The sequence below is a fragment of the Taurulus bubalis genome, assembly GCF_910589615.1.
Source record: "Taurulus bubalis genome assembly, chromosome: 7".
In the NCBI taxonomy this organism is placed as follows: domain Eukaryota; kingdom Metazoa; phylum Chordata; class Actinopteri; order Perciformes; family Cottidae; genus Taurulus; species Taurulus bubalis.
In genome coordinates, this window is record NC_136595.1 from 6,009,491 (window position 1) to 6,029,952 (window position 20,462).

Sequence of the window (20,462 nt, forward strand, 5' to 3'; positions counted from 1 at the left end):
AGAATGAGAACAAAGCTGCCGAGAGAGGACGGCATTAACCTGAGAGGAAACAAAGACTCGGCCAGAGAAGACATCGCATCAAGAAAAAATACGTTTGAAGTAATAATGGAATACTTGCAAATTTAATTATAACATTTTTCAACAACAACAGTACTGTTGATGCCTGTTTTCTCTTTTTTTTATATCTCAACTTCTACTACTACTACTACTACTAATGTTACCTCCGTGTACACTGGCCATGCCCTGTTTAGGGTGCTTCTTTAACACTACTTTGTGGGACTGTATCTTGATGGAAATGTATTTGCACAAAGTCCGTCCTCCACTAGTTCTTAGGAACTGGTTAATCCTGCAAAAGTGCCTCCTCATGTTGTTGGTATTTTAGTCATTCTCAGTGGTAGGTTTGACCTTGACCTGCGGAAGGTCACCCGGTGCTACAACACATGTGAACCATTCTCATTATTATGTCGCTTATGCCTCTGGTGGCCCTGTGGCGGTTATATTCAGCAGCCAAGTGGTCTGTTTGAGATCTGGCTTGAATTGTTTTATTTGTTCAACTTTTACACATTATCGTGTGAATCTGATTTATTTTACATTGTTGGGAAGGGGGGGGGGGGGGATTATGAATGTAAATTAATTATTGTAATGTAGTTTTTATGCTGGGGACATTTTAATTGTGAAATAAAACATTTTCACGGCAGTAAATTGATGTTTTTGCGAACATGTTTGAACAGAAGTGAAGCACCGTTAAGCTGCTTGCACCCAAACATTACAATAATTGCAAGAACATTTAAATTAAAGTAACGTGTGATTGTATAATAGCGACAGAGTAAATGTAGAGTGTTCTTTTTTAAAAATATTCTTCAAAAATCAGAATTTATATATTTTATTGGAAGTCTTCAAAAAGCATAACATTGTTCTCATCCTGTCTGCCTGAACATACTTGAAATGAAATGCTCCGTTTCAGTGCTTGTCGAACAAAAAACTATATTTTTATTAAAATGAATCTACACAGATGTCACCACTCTTCTAGGAGATGAAGCTTCAAATCTAGTCTCCAGAAACAGCTAGTAGCAGTGCTGAGAAGCAATTATATGACAGTAATTTTTATCAAAACAACTACACTTTAAATTTTATATGATTTGTTGTATTTGTTTGAAAGAAGAACAAATTTAAATAGCTTTTAAAATACATACTGCAAAGATATTCTGTATGGATCTAATTGTACCTCTAGAAAGTTTGTCATGATGATTTAACTATATGTAAGTGCAACTATAATTATGAAATAAAACATTGTAAATGGAATACATGTTTTTGCTGAGGTGTTTTAACGTAAACTCTCTGTTCACAGGCACAGTTTTTATCAACCAGCTGCAAGACACTGTTCAGTTGTCTTTCAGCGTCTGTACGTTACAATCAACAGACACCAATCGCTCCAAGCAATATCAGCCGGCCTTACATTTGTTTTACTTTAACTTGGCAAAATAAAACAACCAAGTATTTGGAGTCTATTTCTAATTGAAAAGCGCCTGTAGTTGGCTGGCAGGAGAGTGAACATGGAGTATTTGGGATGTGGTTGGGATGCCGGTGCGTCTCATGGTTTGTAAATGCCGTGGAAGGTCACGGGGATGATGGCGTTGACCGCGGCCCTGGCCAGCTCCGTCAGTTTCATGGCGTCCAGCACCAGCAGGAAGCCCGGCCTGTCGGCGCCCGGCTTCACCACAATGCTCAGCAGCACACCTGCAAGTTTGATTTAGATTTATGTATTAAATATTTGATCAGGAACAGACTAGAAGTTAAGCGTTTAATGTTGCTGTTATTGCTGTCCATTAACATGTTGTCTCTCTTTTCTTGTTGTTTTTTTATACAGATCTCAAAGTTCAGGCAAAAGCAACAAATCAAGTCAATTCATAAACTAGTTTGTGTTAACTTCAGCAAAGAATCCTTAAGATCACAAGCGTCATCTGTGTGTTACCATCATCCTCCTCGGTGGCTCCAGGTGTCGGTACAAACAGCGGCTCTGACGGGTAACACTCTTCCTCCTGCCACACCCAGGTCTCTTTGGTCTGAACGTTCAGCTTCACTATCTACAGGGACAGCAAGTCAACAATAAACAACCAGCAGTCTCAGATTGAGACTCGGTCTTTGTCTCTAGATCAAAGCGTTCCTACCCGGTCAGGAATGAAGTGGTTGAGCCCCAGACCGTAGGCGAAGGAATACTTCTTCCCACTGCACAGAGAGTAGTTAATCTGTGGAAACTCAAAGGCTGACAGAGAGACAGCAAGATGAGTCATACTGTGCATTTTTACAACATTTAGGTTGTTTTAATGGGAAGACTAAATGAGATTGCATGCTGTGTGTGTGTGTGTGCGTGCATGTGCGTGCATGTGCGTGCATGTGTGTGCATGCGTGTGCATGTGTGTGCATGCGTGTGCATGTGCGTGCGTGCATGCGTGTGTGTTACCCAGTCTTGGTCCTGAAAAGAGGACTTCAGGTTCGAGCCAGACGGTGCCGTCACTGCGAAGAACAGCAGTAGCTGTAGTGTAGGGCAGAGACACCAGATTCTTCCCCTTCTCTTCCTGACACACAAACATGGATGTACACACACACGCACACACACACACACACACACACACACACACACACACACACACACACACACACACACACACACACATACTGTATATGAACAGATGCAGTCATGTAATCAATCAAACATTCGCCTTCCCACCCCCGTTTTAGAAACTTTTAAAAGGGGAGTGTTGGGAGCGGGTGTAGAATTAGCACACAAAAAAAAGGAGGATGAGCACCACATTTTTATTTGGAATTTTTTTAATAATAACCTTTTGAAACTACATTTCAGATTAGTTATTTTAATAAAACTTCATTTTATTTCTGTTTGTATGATATTACGACAAAAAAATATGGCATACACAGTAGGTATTTAGGATTATATTGACATGCATATGATCTAAAATAATTAAATCTGTTATATATATGTTTAAACCTCAGGGAAGGTACCAAAGAAATGTTTACTAATCTTCATAATTTGTGCATTTTGTGCAAAATAAATGTAGCCCAATAGTATAAATACTAGTATTTATAAATAGCCCAATAGAAACAAAAGAAAGACTGGAGGCAAACACGAATCATCAGTAGTGGACTAAAGTTACACATCGAGAAAGCTATCTTGCTTGTTTTTGGATGCCAGAATCGATAATGCTTTCTGTAACCAGTGTGGCCTCGAGGCATGGTGGAATTAGCAGGCTAACAAGCAGACAGCTGGCAATTAGCTAGGTTGCTAACTCCACCATGCTTCATGCAACACTGGTTGCAGAAAAGGATCTGAACAAAGCTGTCACTTATCCAGCGTTAACAATGCGCTTTCCTACACTGTGAGTGTGTGCATTAAGGATTAAGATGTTATATTACTTATAATTTAGCGGCTGGCTAGTTAACTAGTTACCGCGCTAATTCCACAATGCTTTCATGATAACGTTACACTGGTTAGAGAAAATGGCCGCTCTGGAGATGGCAAAGCTAGCCAGCTAGCTCCCATGTCCTCTAATCTTCCAGAGGTGGAGGGGTCGGGTCATTTAATTTTGCTATTGTATTCTTCTTTACTGTTCTTTACTGTTTATTTATATTACTTGATTTTTTATTGTATTTACTATGTGTCTCTTGTGTGCACTGCTGCTGTAATCCTGACATTTCCCCACTGCGGGACTAATAAAGGATTATTTTATTTTATCTTATCTTATTTTATGTGGTCCCGCTGGTTCATGTAAACTTTCTCAGGTGACACCCGCGGTCCTTGAGAGGGATTGACTGAACATTTTCAGACAACAGAAAATAAACCTATTTATCATTAGTTTAAAAAGACCTCCAACACCAGCATTCCATGTTTCAGCATAAAATAAGGCAACACAACCATTAAATACAGAAGTAAACACTGCTAACTTGCAGTGTGTGTGTGTGTGTGTGTGTGTGTGTGTGTGTGTGTGTGTGTGTGTGTGTGTGTGTGTGCGCGCGCTCCCTCACCCTGTGTATATCCAGTGGCAGTACGTATCGTCTGACCTCCGGCTGGGGAGCTCTCATCGCTGCTTTCTTCACTTCCTCCCACTCCTCCTTGATGTTGGCCAGGTACAGGTAGTTATACACAAAGTCATGACTGCAAAAAAAGAGGGAGAGGGAGATGTCAGGGTGGGACAACGGCACTGTTCGTACAACACTCGCACAGACACGGTGTGAGGGTCACCATTTACCCTTTCCACGTGCAGAGGTCGACCACGATGAACCCCTGCTCCTCGTAGGCGTTAATGTGGTGAAAGATGTTGAAAGCTGACGTTCTGAACTTGTGGGTGCTCAGATACTCTGCCGGGTCTTTAGTGGCTAGGTGGAACCATGTCTACAACACATGCACACGCACACACACACACACACACACACACACACACACACACACACACACACACACACACACACAGTATATGAACAGATGCAGTCATGTCATCAATCAAACATTCTCCTTCCTACCTTTCTTCTGGTTTAGAAACGTTTAACACAGATTTCAAGAAAAGGGACACAATTTATTACGATAGCGTAATAAATAAATGGCAAGTAGACAACTTTAAATATCCTAATATGATAAATAATATCAATAAATAACTCTTATTTGTATCCCTAAATAGCCTGCATCCTTGGACACGATATAAAACAATGGGCTCCTGGATGTCTCTATGTGTCTCTTTGGCCCTCTGTTTTTTTTGTCTGTGGTCATGTTGTGTCTCCTTTTGGTCTCTTTATGGACTTTTTGCATCTCTTTTTGGTAATCACGTTTCTCTTTGAGGTTGTGTTGGATTGACCAACAACACGTGTCACTTCATACACAGGTCCATGGGTCTGCAATCCATCCATGAAACAGACAAGTCCACTCCCATCCCCCTCTGGCCCCGCCCCCTCCCATGGCCTACCCCCATGCTGTCGTTGGATTCAAAGCAGTCCATGTATGTGGCTCCTCTGATGCTCCAAGCCGACAGGAACTTGAACAGGTTGATCTTCACCGGCTGCTCCACAAACACAAAATAGTTGTCTGTCATACCAAAACTACAGACAGACAAGCAGAGAGATAGACAGGGATCCGTGAGCAGCAGTGGCAACATAGACACAGCCAATGCATTGTGGGTGGCGGGCATTGTTTACAGACGCAATGCTTAGATTCACTGCATTGTGTCTAAGTCGGTACCTGTGTATGTAGGAGGGCTTCAACCTCTCACTGCTGGGCAGCTGAACGAGCACCTTGGATTTCTCCAGGGGATCTGACTTGTCTGGAAACACAGTGACAGATAGTGTGTGTCACATGTTGTCTCCGAGTGTGTATATGTTCAGCTGAGTCCATTTCATTATGAAAAATAAATCAATAATCAGTCTCACCTTTCTGAAGAGGCGGGATCTTGACGATGTTGTAAGCCAGACTCATGTTCTTGCCAAAGCAATTGCCGATGTTATAGACTGTACCATCCGCTTCAATGTGGGCGTGGGCAGTCACCCCGTTCACAGAGAGGTACTTACACAGGTCCACCTGACGTACATACATGCACAGGGCAGAGATTTAATACGCATAAAGACTGAATATGAATAAGGGAAGACTGATGAGCGTTTACCAGATCAATCATCTGTCCTAAAGATGTATTTAAAGGATGTGTCAATCATCATTTTTACGTAAACAAAAAAACACTCCAAACTGAAATGGCAATAATTCACTCAAAACCCTGGTAATTAAAAATACAAATTTGAAATATTGCATTCTTCATCAAGGGAGTCTTGTCTGCACATGATGTCTACCGGTCAGCACTCGCCTTCTTTAGAGTCTCCAGCGAATCAGGATCCACCTTCGTGATGAAGTTGGTCTCTGTGACGGCGTAGAAGTCCTCACCGATCGGACAGATGTTCACGAGGCAGTTATCAGTCACCTCGATGCCTTTGAAGTAGGTAAAGAATCTAAAAACAAGGACAGGTGATGTTGCGTTGATATCCAAAGGAAACGTATATGATCATGTGAGTAATGCTTTTAATAATAATATTACAGGATGTGAACACTGTGGGGCTTTATATATATTATTATATGTACAGAACAACACGTCTAATATGAACAAAAAGACTGAATACATCAATGGAACAGACGCAATCTTTTATTTTAGTGTTGTAGTATAATGAAGGGTAAACAATTACTTTCACTATTGAGTAATCAATAAAAACTATTTTCTTGATTACGGCATTTTTTTAATTTTTAATTTATTTGATCCATAAAAGTCAGGGATAAGTCAAAAAGAAATGTGCATCATAATTACCCAGAGCCCAAGTTCACATTCTCCCACCAAACGTCCCAAACCCCCAAATATATTCAGTTTAATAGCTTCTAGATCGACTAATTGATTACATGACTTATTGTTTCAACTTCAAGGAAGTTGACTATACATTTAAGGTACTGTGGGGGTAAATATGGACAAATGGTCGTAAAAGATGCTACCAACCATCAAACAATGTTCTTTGACGAATAAGGTCTTGAAATCACTAAACTGGCACCAGCTTCATATTTAACAGATAAATATGAAAGTAGTTTTGATCTTAAGTCTATTCCACATATCGTTGGCTGCTCACACACAGCACCCACAACATGTGTGTGTGTGGTTCACCTGGAGAAGATGTTCTTGCAGGGGTCTGGGTAGGCCACTGTTCCAAACTCAGTGAGGACCACTCGGTTCTCCGTCATGGCTCGAACATACGCGTCGGTCCTGATAAACCTGAGCAGACAGAGATTCATGGCACATCAAACTGTCAACGTAGTTTTGAATTCCAGAAAACACATTGCTGATTCTACAGATGATGGATTTGTGTGCTCTGCATCTAGCAGAGTATTGTTTTTCTCCTCCACTTTCCAGTTGGGTGAATTCACCGTCAGCTCTTTCCCTCAGTTGCACAACACTGCTGCACTAACACAATTCAGATGCCATAAAATATCTGCAACATTCCTGGACCCCACCACCTTAGACCCAGAACCAAAGCCAGAAACCACAGCAAGAGACACAGCAGGGGATGAAGAACACATGAGGCAACGGACAAGTGTGTCTTCTTACTTCCTGTAGTAGGTCACCTGACCGTTCTTCAGGTCAAACTTGTGCATGAGAGCCTGTCCGTCAAACAGGTGGTAGTAAGGTTCACCGCCCACCTCGAAAAGACCTGGACCCATCCTGAGAAGACTGCCGCCCAGCCATGACGGTATGACACCTGCACACACACACACACACGCACACACACACACACATGCTACTGTTCAGTTTTAGTGTTGATAAGCACATGACTCAATCAAGAAATAGTAATGGGCCCAAAAAAGACAAAGATATAATAACAAACAATATATAACATGTTTATTAGTGATCTTTTGAGGTGCTGGTTGGCAGATGTATATTGGTTGTTTCCTCCATCTTCAGTCTTTGTGCTAAGCTAACCAGCTAAGTGTTACTCACACTTCTGTGACCCATCAGTACATGTGACCCAAAGAGGAAGTTTAGTTGCAATGCCGTCACGCAAATGTTTCATCACACTTTGTCACAAGTCAAGTGATACCACTGACTGCTTTTAAATCTAGACTAAAAGAAATAGAGGCAGGTTCCCAAAAACGTCAATATTTCTTAAATGAACTCTGTTACGTCAGTGTCTCTTAGCTTTTAGTTTCTTAACTTGTCTTATTCTGTGTTTTCTGTCTGTAACTATGTGTTTCTTATGTTGCTGCCTGTCTTGGCCAGGTCTCCCTCGAAAAAGAGATTAAATAAAGGTTTAAATAATATGTTGTTATGATAGGTGCTCCACAGTATTTAGAGAGGGTCACAACTTTTCATTTCTATAATAGCAGAAAGAGCATTGACACTTTTTTCATATCATTTATCGTCACAGAATCTGACGGGCCACTAAATCCAAAGTAAATGCAATAAAGTATGATGAAAACATCGGCAGAAGCAGTTTTGTGTGTGTGTGTGTGTGTGTGTGTGTGTGTGTGTGTGTGTGTGTGTGTGTGTGTGTGTGTGTGTGTGTGTGTGTGTGTGTGTGTGTGTAACCTTTATAGTTGGCAGACAAACATGGCAGTCTCGGTCAGAAAGAGAAGAAGTGTGTTTCCTATTCCTTTAAGAGCAATCCATCAGGGTTCCTGCTAAATAGCTTTGTAAAGACTTTCTATTGTTCGCTTCGACATAAAGGCAAAAAAAATAAAGATATAAAAAACAGAGCAACCCATTGTCTTTCCTACCACTGATCTCAGCAGGTATCGGTTCATTCAGCTCCTCCACCGTCTCAAAGATCTTCTTGTAGCCTGCAGCAGGATGCTCCACACTGGAGAGGAAAACACCTCCAGGAATGTGAGCAGCAGTTCCACAACATGAAGGTTTTAAAGGCCGTGTTTATTGTGTGCTGTGTAAAACCTTTAAATCAGGACTTTCTCTAAAGACAGGTATATATTTCAAACGTAGGCTACACACACTGATCATTGGGGTTCATGTCATGCAGACAAATACTGCACTCTAAATAATTATTATGGGATGTTTGCATCCATTATTGAATGTATATAAGACTCTGCTACACTTTTTCTCTGTCCATTTAATTGAATTACTCCAAGTATCTGTTCAATAAATGTGTTTTCACATTTGTTTTCTCTGAAGGAGATTGAAAAGGTTCATTTCCACAACACTAAACCAGTACATGCGTGTTGAGGATTTTATTGGGTCTCACTTCTTCATTTTAGAGTTGTGTTCAGTTTTTTCCTCATTTACAGGAAAACAAGATCCAGTGGAAAACTATAAAAACCGAATAACTCTCACATCCTTTTTTTCTTACAAGGAAAACACCGTCACGTCACTGCGTGCGGTCTACAAGCTGCTTTCTCTTCTTTCATTCCTGAGAAACAATCAAATTGAAACCTTGAAAAACCTTTTTGTTGTTGTTTTGCTTCAAGAAAAAAAGTTTCTAACTTCAAACATGCAAAACCATTTGAGCAAAGAACGAGAAAGTTTCCCTCACCGGCGGGCCATGCTGCTGTATGCTCCTCAGGCAGACTGTTTTTCTGCAGAAAGAGACTCTGGCTTGTATTTAAACCACACACACATTTCCTGCGGTGAGGGAGGAATTGTGGCCCCCTCCCCCTTTTCTTCCTCTCATGTACCTCCTCCTCTCCTTCTCTCCTTCCCTCATCCATCCTGCCTCACATCCCCCCCCATCCATCCTCTCTTCCTCTGCATCTCCGTCTCCTCCCGTTTCATGTCTTTTGCTCCCCTTCTCCTTCTTCTTCCTCCACTCCCACCCCTCTTCCTCCTCCTCCTCCTCCGGTCTTTTACCCAGAGCTGAACAAGCCAGCTTTGTCTCCTCTCCTTTCAGCCGTCTGGCCGGCAGCTCCATGCAGAATGTTCCCCCCGGGCCCCGAACCAAGGTCTTTGTCCACCTGGGAGCACAAACACTCACCGACAGGCAGATGATGTGGGTCAGACTCGTAAAGTCAGCTCTTAAAAGCAGTGTGCTGGGGTCGCTGTTTGTGCGTGGACTTACATGTAGAGGAATCCTGTCTAATTAGTTCCAGACAGCCTTCCACAAACACTCAAACTATTTCAAGTGGCGCTCCAGAGGAGAAGGAGCAACAGAGTTATCTCTGGATGAGAGAGTGATTAGCCATGTCAGCTGTCATTTCTGATAAATTACAGCTGAATGAAATAAACCACTGAACAAACAAATATAGTACGGATTGCCAGTAACTTTTGAACAAACAGTCACGGCCCTGAGAGAATTGAGAATTAAATCCTTTGGCAATCCCCCGAGGTTGAGTCCTGTGGTTTTGAGTGGCAGGTCACATGACCTAGTCGGTGCATCGTCATGATATTCGGTTCAGACGTTCATGTTCCCCTCCGGAGGAACCGTTCTAACTTTGGAGATCTCCTTCACTTTTCATCCAGCGCTGCCTTGAGGTCAAATCCTCAGCACTCTGTACTCGGCTCCGTTCAGTCTAAACACTAGATTTGTAAAATAAAAAAGTTAAATGACTGACAGTGATGCTGGAAGAAAGTAAAAGATAAACCAATTTAATGAAATCGATGTCACGCAATCATATAACATCCATTTATTTCTGAAGACCTACTAGATTTAGAAAAGAAAAAAAAACTTTCAAAGTGGAATGAACAGATTAGTAGGACATGTTGAGTGAATAAGCAGTTTAAATAATTGGATTAAAGTTTTGTGTCCCTATGACCACACACACACACACACACACACCTCAACAAGTAAGCAGGTAAATAAAACACCAATAAAATAAAAATAAAATACCAGTCACAACGTTAGTACCAGGTGTAATACAGTGTGTGTGTGTGTGTGTGTGTGTGTGTGTGTGTGTGTGTGTGTGTGTGTACACAGTATTTATGGCACATCACACACATCATTTCACACAAACGGTTCCAAACAGAAAACGGGACAATGGCACATCAATATAACGGCTTAATGGATTTATTTCCCAGGACTTTGCATAGTAAACAATGTAGAGGAAGAGTACAACTGTGTGGGAGTACAACACAACACCTCTCTATAAAAGCGCACACACACACACACGTGATCTGAGGTATAGACAAACATGTCAGGGAAGAACTAATACTTCATATAAGATGCAAAACAAATAAAAAAGCTTGAAATTGTAAGTCAAACCTGTTACTTCCGACATTTGTAATGATGTGGGTTCTGTATTGCACTTCTGTTTACTAAACACCTTTTAGCACCATCAGGGAAATGAATGGAGAGTGAAAGCAAAAAGCCACTTCACTGCTTTCAGATCATTCATGGAGGATGTATTCATAAGCATCAGCAACTATTTACCCAAAATATGACGGCGTCTGGTGAAACCTGCTGTGGGGAGGCTAATAAGCATTAAATAAGTATAAATAATTTGAATTATTGCCACACGCTTTGCTGGCAATTTACAATGCCTACATCCAGTGCAACTATATTTATCTATCCAATAAAGTCAGCAGAGATGAGTTCAAGATGAGACACGAACACGAGGAATAAAAGAAACGGGGAAGGACAAGCTCCAATCAAAAAAAACGGAGTTATATAGGAAGCTACTGAAAAATCAAAACAAACTAAAACATTAACGTAAAAGTCCTAAAAGCCCACAACACACAAGAAAACAACAACAGGAAGAAAAAGACAAGCATGGAGTTTTTGAGAAAAAAGGTTCAGTTCATTTCAAACGAAACTCGAGATTCTACAATATAAAATGTTAATAAAAGTCTACAAAAACAGTTCACTTGACAATAGACACCGCACAGAAATACCAATCCATCACTGCTCCCAATGCCGTCAGCATATAAATTAACAAATCTACCATCTAATTATTCCCATATGGACCAGTGATCTTAAACATTGCACATCAATTTTCTCCCAAAATGCAATCTGAGGCTTGTTCGCACTGGTTCCCACACACACACACACACAGGTCAGTATCAGATAGTAATAGAGGAGATAGGAGTACCAATTTTACTCAACAAAAAACCTTCAAAACTGCTTCATTGAAAAGTTTATATTTGAACACAGTCACAAACGTGAACTGCTGCAAGAAGCAACTGTGTGCCTGACTTGGTGTCTCTCTCACACACACACACACACACACACACACACACACACACACACACACACACACACACACACACACACACACACACACTCTTCCAGTCTGCATTACTACAGAAATGAGACAACAAGAATGTTCCACAACTCTTAGTCTCAGTGCAGTGAGAACGCCTGTGGCTTCTACGATGGAGACGACCTGTGTGCTCAGTTTAGTTCCTGATGCTGAACGCTTTGGTCTTCCTGATGTTGAAGAGCGGAGGTTTAATCTTTGGCTTGTCGGCCTTGTTTTCCCCGTCTGAGGAGGGGAACCGACGACGGTAGATGTCTGGGTACTGCTTCTGAAACTGAAGCAGAGACAATAGGACTGATTTACGCTCCCGTTCAAAGAGCAGCTGCCAGTGAGCTTCACGAGGACCCGGGTCTGTTACCTGCTTCAGCTTCTTGCGACGGTCCTTCTCGTTCATGTTTTTGTCGGTCAGCAGCATCTCCAGCAACTCCTCCATGGCCTTCTGGGACGACGTCATCTTTTGCTGTTCGAACTCAGCGCCGCTAATCTGACGGCAGAACGCGTACATGGGCATCGGAGCGCAGACTGGATTAACGGCGTCAACGTGGGAAACTCCATCGATCGGGACCTGGGGTGAAGAAGAGAAAACATCCGAAATCACACTTTGCTGACAGCTTTTCATTCAGCCATTCAAACCCTCCCATTGTCGAAAGTTACCACACTGTTGACAAACGACATGGTCCGCTATACTTTCACTAGATTTATGAAACCATCTCAAAATAACCTCCATAGACTGAACATCGTATTGCCATTAAGTTCAAAAGAAAGCCGTCTCGGTTTCTAATACCGTGCATGTATAAGGAACAATGTATCAGGGTTCATACACATTTTCACCAATACATTTCCATGACTTTAAACCAAATTTCCATGACAAAGTATTTTGTGAAATCTTTGTGTATACAGGAAAAAGTGAGAAAATGTAGTATTTAAACTAACAATGAGAATACAAAGCATACAGTAAACCTTAAATGACACAAATGAATGAGAGACAATAGTTTGATTAAAAGAATAAACATTTATATAGATGCCTGTATGTACGCCTGCTTATATTTTGAGCGTCTTTCTTTTAAAAGCATATTCATTATTTCAAACTCAGCATAAATGAACGACATGAACACATGAATATAACACATTTCCATGACTTTTCCGAAACTTTTGGGATTTATTTTTTTTCAAGGATTTTTCCAGGCCTGGAAAGAAATATTAAAAAATTCCAGGACTTTTCCAGGTTTTTCATGACCGTAAGAACCCTAAATATATAACCATTTTAAAATTCCATGACTTTTCCATGAGCGTAAGAACCCTGATGTATCTGTGCATGTGGTTTCATTCGCCCACATGCTGTCACAGTTGATGGGCGTACCTGTACGGTGCGCAGGTACTGTATGTGGTCATTGATGGCACTGAGCAGGTACTCTGGGACCGTGAGGATGCTTTGTTGGTTGTCCATTAGAAATGAAACCAGTCTGGTCGCCAACAGCTCGTCCAAATCACACTCTTCTGCGCTGCCCAGGACACAGCCAGAAAACGTGTGAACCATCTGGAATGAGAACCACAAAAAAAAAAAAGGTAAAGCGACAGCTAATCAATATGTCACTGGCCTGCAGGGAGAAAATTGGTGCTGGTTCAAAAGGAAAAGATCCTCCCATCAGTGTTGCGCCTCACCAGTATTCGGGTGTCGATGGCGGGGTGGAGGCGGGGCATGTCCACGTTCTGGCTGATGCGCGACATCATCCTCATGAGGAGCTGCAGCTTCCTGCGGGAGCTGGGAGGGAGGAGGAGGGTGCAGAGCTGCAGGGCCTCGATGGCCACGCGCTCACAGTGAGGCTGAAGAAGGCCTACACACACACACACACACACACACACACACACACACACACACACACACACACACACACAGTAATGATGATGGAGATCGATGAAGTCTGTAACAGCAAACGGCATTAGAGTCACTCCTTGTGGCCGCATCCATCCATCACTGCTACGTCACATTCATTCGCTCAGACAAATGAATGGCTTGATGGATGGATGACAGAATTAATCAACTACAGCTACAGTGCAAGACGAGTCAGATAAGATTTATAAAACAAAAATGTTTTGTATTGTAATATGCTATTAAAAGAAAGCTTGTGCACCCGTTCATAGCCCTGATGTTGGACTGTATACATGTGCATCATGTCACAGATCCACTAACAAAAGTCGTTATGGGAAGACATGTTTATATTACAAAGATAGATACTTTATTTATCCTGCAAGGGCACATTTTTTCACTACAGCAGCATTTATAGATACAGGTAAAGCAATATTAAATATTTAAAAAAATGCACAATATATACAATGGAAATAGAATAATATTAAATTAAACTAAGCAATAGTGCAACGATCTTACCAAAGAAACAAACAACAGTGTTATAGTTGTGTGATTGATTTGGTCAGATGTGATTTATTGTAAAGTCTCATTGCAGTGGGCAGGAATGATCTTGATCGCTGCTACTAGTGGCTGTGATTTATATTCCAGCTGAGGGAGGAAGGAGTCATGTGACATCTTAGACTTCACGGTTTAGCTGTGATCCAAATAGAATACTTATTTTTATTACATACTGCAGCTGCCCTAACAACTGTCACATGTAATATGCATTCAATTGGGACATACTACTTCTTCATAACATTGAACTTTGACCCTCCTACATATCCGCTGCACTGACCAGGAGTCAGAATAACCAGTGAAGCACGCCGGCTTGCATACTGCAAAATGGGGCCGGGTGCAGTAGGACGTCCTGGTATTTCTGGTGACAGCATTTTAAATACTATGTTTTGGGACATACTAAAGTATTTTTTTCCTGGCATACTAGACGCTTTGTTATTATGGGTATTGGAACAAACAGCAAATATTGACTTCAATGAAAGAAAATTTGAAAAAAGATGATCTCCAATGAGTAACACATTTTATAAATGGATCTGTCACTGAAATGTCCACGGTCCAGAAGATATTGATGCAGGACCGTGATACATCGCTGCAAAGCGCATTTCATGAATCAAAAGCAGCAGTGATGAAATGTGCACCTTGAGCCAGAGCCGTCTTTCATTACTTGTTCTGTCAATTTGTTTACTGGAACCTTAGAAATGTTAAACAACAGACGCCCAAAAAGTGAAATCATAGTCTGCACGTCTTCAACTCAACTTCACCTTTTGAGTTCAACAGGAGTTGTATCTATGAGTTAAAGCCCTTGCATACCAACAGCGGTTAGATGTTAGCTGGAGTTAGTTTGATTAGACAACAAGAGACAAGCAGACAGGTAGAGAGAGGTGAGGCGGTCTTACTGTGCTCGGGTTTGGGCTGCGGGTGCTGGGAGGTGCTGGTGGGCGCGCAGGCGGGCGCTTTGAACAGAAAAGCGGGTCGAGGCGGCTTTGACACATCCAGCGAGCTGATGCAGCGCCGGACAACAGCGGGCGGAGGGAGCGTCCACACGTTAGAGGTACTGCAGGCGGGCCTGGGCCCACCGGGTCCCGGAGCAGCACCAGAGCCTTGTGCTTTGGCCAAAGCAGACGAAGAGAAGGAGGAAAAAAGACGATAGGAGGAAAAGGAGGGCAGGTGGGAGTACAGCGAGGGAGGACGTGAAGCGGAGGAGTGATGCTGGTCCGCGGGAGTGTTCACGTCGAGGCAGCTGGTTGCGCGACCTTGAAACTTGGGCTCCTTGGCGTCTTCCTCCCTGCTTTCTACGACGATGTCCAGACAGCTGCCGGTGCTGTGTGGCCGCGATGAACGCGACCTGTGTGCCGCCGACAGGCCGGCGACAGACAGCCTGCTTCTGGTTGGACCCGCTGGAGCATTGTCCCACGCTAAGGGAGTTGCTTTGGATACAGATGTCAAGTCTGTGTGACTGTGGGCCGTCGTCATGGCGGTGCCGTTATCGTGACTCGCGCTGCCGTAGGCGCAGGACGCCAGGCTGTCGTTGGACAGGAACAGCTGTTGCCTGGTGAGAGGGGCGGAGTCATCGAGGATAGTTTCCAGCGAGCAACTCTTGGTCTGAGGCCTCGCAAAACCAGCTGTGCTCAGACTCGAGCAGCTTCCTCCCAGCTGACCGTCACCTCTGCTGGCGACGCCTCCTTTCAGCGCCGCCAGCCGCGACTGAAGTTTCCCGCCGAGCACCTCTCCCATCGGCGACTCGGCCTCGTCGCACGTGCCCTGCCTGAGCAGCGACAGGAGCAGACATTCGGTGGAGCGGAAAGAGTTCTTGGCCGGAGGCGGGACTGAGGGGAGGTCGGGCTTCTTGCGTTTCCCAAGTTGGTGTGTTGTGGGCGCCGCGACGTAGCCGCAAAACACTGAGAGCGGATGCACAGAAAGAGAGAGAGAGAGACAAGCAGGGCAGGCAGAGAGAGGGTCAATGCAAGCAGAAGGTGAAGGGGAGGGAGAGGGTTTAGTCATTTCAAACTTTTACTGAACATAGAGAACCGTCAGCTGATCCGAGACAACACAGAACAGGCATGGACACAGAGAACCGCTGCTCATACGGCTGTTAGGACACACAGAAGTGACAACAACCGAAACCTCTGTTAGCAGTCAAAAGGCACAGTTAGAGGTCAGAGAGATCCTGCGGAAAAACCTGTCAGTTCGAGCATTATTTCCCTGAAACACAGCAGCATCCACTGAAACGGAGCCCCTTAAAAGCTCGTCCCTTCAACGGCTGTTCCGCGATGAGGAACAGGCCTCGGTACCTACCCAGGACGTTGATAAATAGTTCATACAGTTCGTAAGTGAGCACGGGCGTCGGAAGGCTGTAGAAGTAGTCAGACACCGTTTTGAAGACGTCTCGCTCAAAGCCGGGATACGACGGCTGAGCGCTGTCGTACTTCGGCCCTAGAAACAGACAACAGGTTAAAGCAGCTAGCGGGAGAAAGAAGGATACTTCAAATCTTAGGATCTACATTAAAAAAGTATTAATTTTACTGATTGTTAAGCGAGATTCCTGGGAATGTGCAGGACATAAAGTCGTTCTGTAATGGGATTCAAATGTCAAAATGTAGGTATTGAGAAATGATGCATCAATGAAAAAATATATATAAAACTCACAGTTGGCCAGGCTCTTCATGGCAGACAAAACCCAATGTGGAAGGTCATCTAGAGAGACGATGAGCAGGTCAGACGGGTCGGATAGATTACGTTGTGTGGCTGATGCTCATGTTTATATCACATTCATAGTGGCCCACAGTTCAAAGGTAAGCAGTGTACATGGTAAAGGGGCCGAAGTGAGAAGACAAACCAAAAACATGATGGTTTTTATGCTTTCTTGTGATGGAAATGTTTTTTGTTGAATAAATAAATAAACCTACTGGTTTTGTCGTCCAGTGTGACCACTCCGTGCTTGTTGACTTTGGTCATATTATGGATGATGTTCTGTGGGTTTACGTAACGTTGGTCTAAAACCTCATCAAGAGACGCAACGCCCAGAATCCTCTGCAGGCTGAAACACAACACACAAGGTTTCGTTACACAAATAAATCTTCCTGGCTTTCTGATTACTAGACTTCAACCTTTGCTTAGGTTGCACGCATCATATTATTTCTCCCAATTTATTCTACGGGTCATTTCAAATAGGGGAAATACGTGCTTCCACTTTCTGACAAACTTGCAATGTCCCTGTGTTTTAAAAAAGTAACGGGTTCATACTGCGTCAGGGTGATGTCTCTCCAGATCTCCTGTTCATCCTCCACCGTTAGCTCTCGTCTTGGCAGCTGCTGCTCTCCTATTGGACGATTCTCTCCTCCTGCTTGGAGGGCGGGGTCTACATTCTCCTGGAAGGCACGAACAGAGCGTGAACCAAACAATGGATTATTGATCACATTTAGACTGTAATTTATAACGGTGACTGGAAAAAAAATGTTTTGCCTTGAAAAGCGCCACTGATTGGAGATTGTGTAATTTTCAAGATAAAGTTGTACACAATTTTGCTTGGATTGACAGTAAGGGTTGGCAACCATTTTCTTGTCTTTTTTAGTTTCCATCAGTGAAAACCACTTTTTCAAGTGTAAAAAGATTCAAGGTGCAAACTGTGCAACACATTATTTTTAATATTTGTGAAATTTAAATATTTCTAACTTAAACAAATGTTTAATTTAATATCTCATGTTGGGATGACAACCAACATTTGAAAGCGACAAGTGATCTTGAGCTATGGAGAACATGACAACAGATGCGCTACTGATATTTTATATACCAGAAATTGAAGGTTGACTGATAACATTTTTTTTGTCCAGTTACTGTAATAAAGTTTTGATGTCACATTTTCATTATTGAGATGACGCAGAGTACCTTAAATAGTCTAAATACCAGGAGAAATGGCAACCGTATTTTTAATTTGGGCAACCAAAGGCTGATGCCAGTCTAACTCACCTGCGTCTCTTTCTCTTGCTGCTTCTTGAGATTCCTAAACCTGAAGAAACTTTCCCGGTCCCTGAATGAGGGCCTTTTCTTAATAGAGCCAGGGGCCGAGCCTGAAGCGGAACACGGAATGGGCTTCAGAGGGGAAGAGGAGGGGAATCTGAGGGGAAGAAAGGACGAAGAGCGTGTCAATGTGCCATTTTAAGCGATTATAAAGCAAATTTCTCCAAAACGCTGCCTACCTGTACAGAATGTTGTTGTCCTCCAGATCCTCCGTGCCCCAGCGACCCTTCACGTCTTCGATCACATGGTTCTTCAGAAACTTCTTCAGAAGCTGCACCGTCTGCTGCCTGGTGACATCGGGGCCAAAATTGCTGTTGCAGCGCAGCAGCTGGTGCATCCACTCCACAGCGGCAGAGGCGGCGAAGCAGGAGGAGTAGTGCCGGAAGTTCTGCCGGTGTTTCCTCAGGGGCATACCGGCCCGAAACAATTGAGTCACCTCATTCCACTGAAACAGGAGACGGGGTTAGTGCAGTCCAACTGGTTCATGTACAGCAGAAGGTATGTCAATAACCAGTTTAATTGTAATGGTCAGACTATGAGTCCTGAGGGACATTACTGACAGCATCCACCTGAGGACCCCTGGAGGTTTACAAACCTCTTCTGGCTTGGAAATAAGATAATCATGTACTTGTCTGAGCACTGTTCTGAGACAAAGTTCTCCACAATCAAGACAAACAGAGAAAAGCAAGTAGTGCTGAACATATTCGTTAGTGCTCCTAAAAGGATCCCAACTCCAGCAATGCTTGTAAGAATAAAAGGCATTTATTCTGAGACCAAGTGTTTTGGCTTGTGGTCTTCTTCAGGGTATTCCAGGGGTGACAAGTCGAGGATTATTAGATTGACTGTAAAGGGGCTCTGTTGTACTAAAAGTGTTGCAGACCTGTTGGAAATTTGGGCATTTAAGACTATTCAGCAGCTCTAGCACCCTAGAAGCCAATCAAGTTGAATTGATTTGCCAACATTTGGTCAGATTAAAAAAAGCAATTTGAAGACTGAAAAATTGTCCCATTATCCTTACACATTTTAGTAAAAGATCAATGAAAAAAATTATGCACAGTGAAAATGTTTTTTTTAGTTGATTCAAGATATTGTTATAGTCATATGCACAGATAACAGTTACTCTGTATAATGAAAAGCTTATTTTGCTGGGTCCTCCTAACACACGCAATTACAATAAAGTTAAAAGGTAAAAAATAAATAAAAACAAGGCAAAAAATAAATTAAATAAAACTAAACTGGAACTAAAGACATATCCGAGCTGTCTGATCGTTGCTGCCTCAATGTACATGTTGTTCAGAAGCGAGCTGTCTGACTTGTATTGACTGAAGGTGTGTCAAAACAAGTGAATACTTTAAAGCTTCTTTTAAAAACAGAGGGTCACATAAATTCACTGTCTAGGCGACTATGCTTTATTATCTCAGTATTTAATAGAGGCGATATATAAAGAAGATGACGTAACGCTAAAGGACAAAATATCAATACGTGTTCACAACAACTTTGATAACGATTGATCCCGATGAATACAGTTATTTCGGCCCCCTCTCAATGGTGAATATGTTCAGTTTCTTTCCTAATATTCTATAGTGTTACATATTATTACTTTCGGACTTAAACATGACTCGGTTGGCGAGTGTTGCGTTCAGGGTAATCAGTAAAATAGTTATATGCAGTAATAGTTTTCGAGGAAAAGCCACGTATTGGGAGAAGTGACACACAATACCCTAACTTCGCTGGGTTATTATTACATAACAGGAAGTGCTCGTAAAAAACGACGATGAACACGCGAGGAAGTGTTATTTAAAACCAACAACAGTAGCTAGCGGCGGAGCGGTTGGAGATACATTTTCGCATGAATTAACGTTAGCTAGTTAGCTAACAACGTAGATACGATAACTTACCAGTTTGGTGGCCCGGTAGGGTCCAGGGGTGATAACACGAGAACTCATATTCATCAACAAAAACACAGCGCTTAAAGTTTCCCTTTCACCCGATATGACAGGAGGTAAAAAATATCCATCACTCGGGGGAGGATTTATTGAACCAAAGTTTTGCTAACCGGAATATGAACGGCAGCGCCGACGATACGCAGCTTCTGCCTGGCTGCTAGGCGTCTGTTCAAAATTACGAGCCGCGCTCTCCGGGCACGGGATTGGACGACGCGCGGGTCACGTGATCAACCTCAGTCCTGTTTTACAGTATGGCCACAAGGCAGGCGAGCGGCACAAATGTGCTTTTTACTGTCTATGCTTTAAAAAAAGAATGGAAACTAATTCAAATTTAAGGTGTAATGTTTTCTAAAAC

The 20,462-nt window shown here is 42.6% G+C and overlaps 2 protein-coding genes across 2 annotated transcripts; both read right to left on the reverse strand.

The window, feature by feature from the left end:
* Nucleotides 1-786: 786 nt before the first annotated feature.
* Nucleotides 787-9,077, reverse strand: LOC306739486 (retinal Mueller cells isomerohydrolase-like; the record flags this gene model as incomplete). The annotated part of the gene is given in 15 exon segments (XM_079221504.1): nucleotides 787-1,737; nucleotides 1,973-2,084; nucleotides 2,169-2,263; nucleotides 2,462-2,576; nucleotides 4,039-4,168; nucleotides 4,263-4,405; nucleotides 4,971-5,103; nucleotides 5,243-5,324; nucleotides 5,431-5,578; nucleotides 5,842-5,844; nucleotides 5,847-5,997; nucleotides 6,693-6,800; nucleotides 7,134-7,284; nucleotides 8,300-8,382; nucleotides 9,067-9,077. Coding segments are annotated over 15 exon segments (1,611 nt in total). The 3' UTR covers nucleotides 787-1,591.
* Nucleotides 9,078-11,861: 2,784 nt separating this feature from the next.
* On the reverse strand, nucleotides 11,862-20,113 carry depdc1a (DEP domain containing 1a; the record flags this gene model as incomplete). The annotated part of the gene is made up of 12 exons (XM_079220497.1): nucleotides 11,862-11,996; nucleotides 12,081-12,287; nucleotides 13,083-13,259; nucleotides 13,385-13,557; nucleotides 15,041-16,042; nucleotides 16,440-16,577; nucleotides 16,791-16,838; nucleotides 17,051-17,181; nucleotides 17,388-17,512; nucleotides 18,111-18,258; nucleotides 18,341-18,606; nucleotides 20,060-20,113. 12 exons carry the CDS (start codon nucleotides 20,111-20,113, stop codon nucleotides 11,862-11,864), a joined length of 2,604 nt encoding a protein of 867 aa, XP_079076623.1.
* Between the last annotated feature and the right edge of the window lie 349 nt (nucleotides 20,114-20,462).